The 6,271-nt window shown below is 39.5% G+C and overlaps 2 protein-coding genes across 2 annotated transcripts; one reads left to right on the top strand and one right to left on the bottom strand.

The window, feature by feature from the left end:
* Nucleotides 1-1,774: 1,774 nt before the first annotated feature.
* LOC146304293 (uncharacterized) lies at nt 1,775-4,730 on the top strand. The gene is made up of 5 exons (XM_084714225.1): nt 1,775-1,990; nt 2,726-2,854; nt 2,941-3,134; nt 3,890-4,037; nt 4,587-4,730. The coding sequence occupies exons 1-5, from the start codon at nt 1,775-1,777 to the stop codon at nt 4,728-4,730; spliced, it is 831 nt and encodes a 276-aa protein (XP_084570351.1).
* A 5-nt stretch (nt 4,731-4,735) lies between these two features.
* LOC146304292 (uncharacterized) lies at nt 4,736-6,051 on the bottom strand. Its single transcript, XM_084714224.1, has 4 exons — nt 5,956-6,051; nt 5,575-5,852; nt 5,028-5,218; nt 4,736-4,836 (listed from the first exon to the last, which is right to left on the bottom strand). The coding sequence occupies exons 1-4, from the start codon at nt 6,049-6,051 to the stop codon at nt 4,736-4,738; spliced, it is 666 nt and encodes a 221-aa protein (XP_084570350.1).
* Nucleotides 6,052-6,271: the final 220 nt, after the last annotated feature.

Here is a 6,271-nt window from a genome sequence, read left to right as displayed (position 1 = left end):
CAGCAGCAGAGGAGAGTCCAGATGAGGACGCAGATCAAAGTCATGTTTTTGATGAGGAGGATTTCTGTGTCTTCTGTTGTCATGAAGGACAGCTGTCAGTCATCCAGTCTTCAACTCTCAGGACTATAAACTCTCCCAGAGCACTGGAGCATGGTGCTGCTGATGCAAAGTTACTCTCTATGGAAAGTAAGGAAGTTTGTTCATTTGAATATCATCTTTCATGAGCAGAAATCACGAAGTGCTTCACAGTAAAAGAGCACAAGTCAAATAGTAGCACATGAAATGAATCTTGAATTTCAACAGATAGAAAGTTCTATTACATTTCAAGGCTTGTTTGAAATATATAATCAATGTCATCTGTCTGAGAAGAATCATGTTCAATACGATGAGCATCAGATCCAGGACAGAACCTTGTGGAACATCACAAGGCAGAGATTCAGTCGATGAGGCATAGTTATGAACTGTAACTGGGAAAGTTTTGTGTGAAATGAAAGCAGAGAACCACTGCAAAGCTGATCCAGAGATACCCACCCACTGCCTGAGTCTCAACCAAGCAGCAGTAAGATCTAATAGAACCAACACAGAACATCCTCCTGCATCACCGTGCATCAACAGATCATTTGAGAAGAGTTGTTTCTGTTGAATACAACTGACTGAAACCAGACTGAAACTCCAAAATGTTGAGCTCATCTAAGACAGATTAGAAACCATGTTTTCTAAAACTGTAGCTATAAAAGGTAACTTAGAAACAGACCTGTACTTCTGGAGCAAAGAAGGGTCAAGATTTATATTTTTGAGAAGTGTTTGAACAGCAGCTTGTTTTAAATATGGTTGGACCTGATCAGATATCAACAGGTTATTGATTATAAAGAGCACACAAGGACCAATGGAACCAATAACTTTTTTTTAGCAAAGAAGTGGGTACACTGTCAAGGGGACCAGAAGAAGTTTTCATATTAACTCTTTCCCTGCCATTGACGATACATCTCGTCATTTAAGACACAACGCTTCCCTGCCAATGAGGAGATATTCCAGAAATTACTGTGAGATGGTATGGGACGCTGTGACGCATCATTTGACAAACATTTGTAACTCTAAGATGAAGGAACCGTTGGAATTGAGTAGCAGAAGAAGATGGTGTTATTTAGCATGAAAACATGGTGCTCAGCTGCAGATCTGTGGGTCAGAGAGCATCATGATCTGGCCACAGAGTCTGGGTACAGAGTGGGGCTGCTCGTGCTAAAGCCCCCAGACCTCCACAGCAGCTGTGATACAGCGAGGCTGCTCACACCGCTGACCCTGTAACCTGCAGCGCAGCCGTGGCTGAGAGCTCTCCAGCCCCCAGGATTCTCAGACAGTGTTTCAGGCAGGGGACAAACACGGTCCGTGTACCTTCCGTTCATTCTATTTCCAATTCTGAAACGCAAATCGGAAAACAAAAAAACGGGCATTTTTAGTTTTCCAATATATGTAGCAGATTTTAAAACAAAAAAACAAAAGCTGTTATCCATTAAAATATCGCCATAAAATTGGATTTTGTGTTGTTTTCCTATTATAGATTTTTATATTCCCAGATAAACACGAAGAATCCAATCTATGCTAATCCAAAATACAAAAATGTTGGGATATCTGTATTATTACAAGGTGAACCGGAAGCAGTATTTTCGCTTTAACGCAAAAATGCGGTGAACCGGAAGCGGTATTTTAGCTTTTTTTCCGCGAGTACGTCTTAAACACAGCAGATTGGGTTGGCAGGAGTCTAAAGACGGATGAGATGGCGTCACTCGAGCCCTACGAAAATGTAATTAGAGAAATGATTACACAGAATTTCTCGTACGCCGACATTTCAACAAACTTGTCAGAACTAGGTGTGAAGGAAGGATGCTCAGCAATGAGTGTCAGGAGATTTTGTGCACGCCACAACATTTCCAGGAGGGGACATGTATCCAACTCACACTTAGAGGCTGCTATCAGCAGGGCAATAAATCAGGTAGTTTTTTTTGGTTTTCTTTGATTTACAGAGGTGGGTAGTTACGAGTTACATTTACTCAGTTACATTTACCTGATGAGGCTTTTGGATAAGTTGTACTTCTACGATAGTTTTTCATCATCTCCATACTTTTTACTTTTACTTGAGTAGGTTTGTGAAGAAGACTGTAATCTTACTAGACTCCAATAGGCTACACTGAGCTGGTTACTTTCTTTACCCATTTACTATCCTACGCATTATTATCCCCCCTGTGCATCAATTTAATGTTGTATTTTGACAGACAGAGGGACTTCCGCCATAGGCTCTACCACCTGACTGTGTTCCTCCAATCACATTTGGAAATGTGTGTTTCTTGTGCTGTAATTTGTTATTTTGTAAATATTTCATTTATTTTTATGTATTCTATTATTTTATTGATTGGAAGTACTCAAATTTACCTAAAGATTATGATTTTGTATTTTTGTCTGATTAAATGCATGTTTTCACAAATTAATCAGATGTTACTCAACAGTTGCTCAGTACTTGAGTAGTTTTTTTGTCAAGTACTTTTTTACTCTAACTCACAACACCTACTAGATTCACATTTTTCTGAAGTAACGATACTCTTACTTCAGTAGAATTTTTGGCTTCTCTACCCACCTCTGTTGATTTATTTCTAGACTACATATATTTTATTAGATATAAATCCATGAAGACTAGGTCAAATGTCACAGCTTACTTATGTTGATTCATCAGACAGGGTCAACATATGGTCGAAAGATGATGACCGGGTACCTGTCTGCAATGGGAGTGGTTGCTGGTGAACGCCGGGTGGGGAAGATTTTGAGAACAACTCATTGTCCCTATCACGAAATGCGCAAACGTGTAAGTATCTTTTGCAAGCCTTTAATGTTGTGGTATATGGTGTCATGTATTTTACTAGCTAACTTTTACTTACTTTTCCCCCAAAGGGCGCACGTAACCTTAACCCCGTCCCCTACAGAGCTGCATACATGGGACACAAAATCCACATCGACCAGAACGAAAAACTGGTCATGTTCGGAGTGACACACATTCTAGCAGTAGATGGGTACAGCAGTAAGGCCGTTGCCCACACAACCATGCCTGTCAAGAATAACCTCAGGATATATGAAGAAGTTTACAGGTTAGTCCTTCTCAACTTTTTTTTTTGCTTCAAAACCCCCTTTCTCTGATTTCAGAATCCAGGCAGGTATAATTTTTTGTGAAAAAGTCCATGGAAAAGTTTTTTTTAAATATTACTTTGTATGTAATATAAAGACTAACTTTTCTCACAACTTTACTTTTCTGTGAGTTTTTCTGACTTCCTTTGTGACATTTTTTCAATTCTTTTGACATTTTTTAAAACTGTTTTGTGACTTTTTAGATATGGATTCTACTGTTTTTTGGTCTTTTTTATTTGTGATAGGCATACTGACTCATTGTTTCTCAAATGGGGGTCTGTGTTCCCCAAGGGGTACTCTGAGGTGCAACAGGGGGTACATTTTGGATTGACCGAAAGCACTGTATTTTTCAGGATTCATTTTATTATTTAACAACGTGCTTTCGGTCAATCCAAAAACCTGAAAGTAAAACTAAGGTTTTGGCTCTCTTGTCTGTGTGCATAATTATTAGGCAACTATAAGATTGTAGAGCTATTATGCAACTGAATGAAATACAAAAATGTTCCCTTCTCACCTGTTTGCATTCTTCTGCTAAAGTGAGAATAATAAACAAACAACTCAAATTTCTGAAAGTAAAAAAATATATATCTGTGACCAGTATAGCCACCCTTCTTTTCAATAAATCACAAAAACAGTGCACTAGTAGATTGCAATATTGTTGGTCTATCGTACAGTGCAGACTCAACATTTGATTGAGTCATGTTTCACTATTTTACAGATCAGCAGTTCTTGAATATGGGATGTGGGACCAGGTCAGGGTGGACCATGGCCGTGAATTTTACTTGTCCCTCTACATGCAGGAGATGCTGTCTAACCACAGACACAACTTGCAAAGGCAACCATATCGCCAAACTCAGTCAACAAAGGTGAGGTAACAGTCTCCTTAATGCCAAAAATGAGACTAAGCTTTAGAGATGTTACTCAGTTTTTTATGTACTGGTACTGGACACCAAAATAACAAACTTTTGCTGCACTGATCCTCAATTCAAACACATGAGCCCAAAACCTCAAACCTTAGTTAGCCATATAAACAAACGGCCACCTAAACAATGATTGCATTGTTTACATTCATGCTCCATCTAGAGAAACCGTTGCACAGGTAAACACAGGAGACTATGCAGGGAAGAGCAATAGAGCCAAATGGATGAGTGGTTTTGTGGCAATTCTCTACATGGAGTGTGAATGTACACCAATACCGCATTGTTTAGGTGGGCTGAAGTATCACTTTAACCAGATGCACCCTTGAGTGAGGGGTGCTTGTAGGTACCCATACACATCAATGGTCCTGCTCCTTGGACTCCTAATCAAACCTCTTCAATACCGTCTATAAACTTTTTACATCTGATATAATCCTGTTTCCTCTCACCATCTTAATTTTGCAGACTAAATTGAGTCTACCCTTTTCTTGTCTACAGAATCATACGGTGGAGCGATTGTGGGTCGAGATAAATAACAGGGTAAATTACCCAGTGAAGGAGGCCCTCATACAGCTGCAGGATCAGGAGAAGAGATGTTATTTAAAACAAAATAAAAGACAAATATTGACAGGCAGTAACTAAAATGTTTACCTCAGTGTCTTTCCCTTTGCTCCTTGCTGGAACTCATTGAAGATCTGCTCTGGGACAGCAAGAAACTTTTTTGCATTTTGCTTCCAATACTTGGATCCTAGCAAGAGAGGAAGACAACTCATGTAACAGATACAATGTAAACACATTTACAGCTAAACAGAATACTTTGTGGGTAAAAAAAATTAAGAGACAAAGAGAGCACAGTATTGAAGTAGATGGGGCATGTAGTTTAACAAACAAAGCATATTTATTTATTATTATGCAACTATTCATTTTTTCAGTTAGTACCTCTTGTCCCTTCAGAGTCCACAATCTCATTTCCCTGGGCATCAGTCAGGATGAGAGGGTCATCACTCTGCAGGGCATCATGTATTTTTGCAAGGATACCTGTGGTTGTGGCTTCAAACTCAAACAGTCTAAGTACAACCATACGGGCAGGCTTCAGTTTCCCCTGGCTGAGCTCAGCAATGAAAACAGACCTAGAAAGATTGTTGTGGGAGTGGTTTGCATCAAGTCAAATCAATTAATTCCATCTCAAACACATAGCCTACATTACAACTGATCCAATTACAATTGATTCAAGTTTTAAAATGATCTTGGTTACAAAGGATCTTAAGAATTACAAAAACAAATACAATCATGTGGATTTATTCATATGTAGCTAGCCTTGGACCAAGACGTTCATGAAAGCAACACCCCTTTTTAAATATTTAAATAATTTTAAATAATGTACATTTTGATATTTAAATAATTTAATATTTTTTTAATAATTTGACTAGCAAATAACTTGCTAATCAGTGGTAGGGGGGCTCTGAACTGATGGGACTGGGGGTACCTTTGGAAGGTGTTACTCATGCTTGCTCGAGGGGGAGTGGGAGCAATGGCCTGAGCAGGTGATCCCAGAGCAGCAGTGGGCTGTGCTGGACGGTGGAACTGGAAACGGTTCTGGCCTGACAATGGAGGAGTCTGCTCGGCAACTGGTAGAGCAATATCATCCCCATGAACCTCATAGTGGCCTCGAGGTCTAAGGTCCAAGCAGCTGAAATGTCCAGACGATCCCGGGAATATCGCCACATTGTCATCATCGGTTATGTACAGGCTAGGAGCATATACCTTTGAAAGAAAACATGTAGGGACCTTAATCAGACGGCTATTCTGTGCTAGCATCCTTTGATCTTAGCATGTTCTCCAAACAAACGAAAAAAGTGTTACTTACCTGGAAAATTCTGGCAATTTTATCTCCCATCATGTCGTCCTCCCTAAGCGTTAGCCTCTTGTTTCCTTTAAAAAGGATATAACTGGTTGAGTCCATTATTTGGGAACGAGGAATTGTTGCTCGACACCAACTTGAAGTGAAAAACACCGGACTAGCACCGCGACCTCCCTGACACACGGACCAATCCGCGCGTAGGCTATATTTATTTATTTCCGGGCCATGGACTGAAAAGCATAAAAATTTAAAATTGAAATTCGAAAAAGAGAAATTTAAGGCATTTCAACGAACACTAAAATTTGAGTAAGAAATGCAATAG

This window comes from Lutjanus erythropterus, unplaced genomic scaffold (assembly GCF_056507025.1).
Source record: "Lutjanus erythropterus isolate fLutEry1 unplaced genomic scaffold, fLutEry1.hap2 Scaffold_157, whole genome shotgun sequence".
In the NCBI taxonomy this organism is placed as follows: domain Eukaryota; kingdom Metazoa; phylum Chordata; class Actinopteri; order Lutjaniformes; family Lutjanidae; genus Lutjanus; species Lutjanus erythropterus.
The sequence above is the reverse complement of the archived record's forward strand: the minus strand, read 5'-3'. Positions and strand labels throughout refer to the sequence as shown.

Bases quoted from the DNA above. Each gene is read 5' to 3' on its own strand.
- LOC146304292 (XM_084714224.1), bottom strand. From the start codon at position 6,051: ATGGACTCAACCAGTTATATCCTTTTTAAAGGAAACAAGAGGCTAACG. The intron at 5,853-5,955 runs GTAAGTAACACT...TTTCTTTCAAAG, and splicing joins AAATTGCCAGAATTTTCCAG to GTATATGCTCCTAGCCTGTA. The intron at 4,837-5,027 runs GTACTAACTGAA...CTCTCTTGCTAG, and splicing joins GGACTCTGAAGGGACAAGAG to GATCCAAGTATTGGAAGCAA.
- LOC146304293 (XM_084714225.1), top strand. From the start codon at position 1,775: ATGGCGTCACTCGAGCCCTACGAAAATGTAATTAGAGAAATGATTACA. The intron at 3,135-3,889 runs GTTAGTCCTTCT...ACTATTTTACAG, and splicing joins ATATATGAAGAAGTTTACAG to ATCAGCAGTTCTTGAATATG. The intron at 4,038-4,586 runs GTGAGGTAACAG...TCTTGTCTACAG, and splicing joins GCCAAACTCAGTCAACAAAG to AATCATACGGTGGAGCGATT.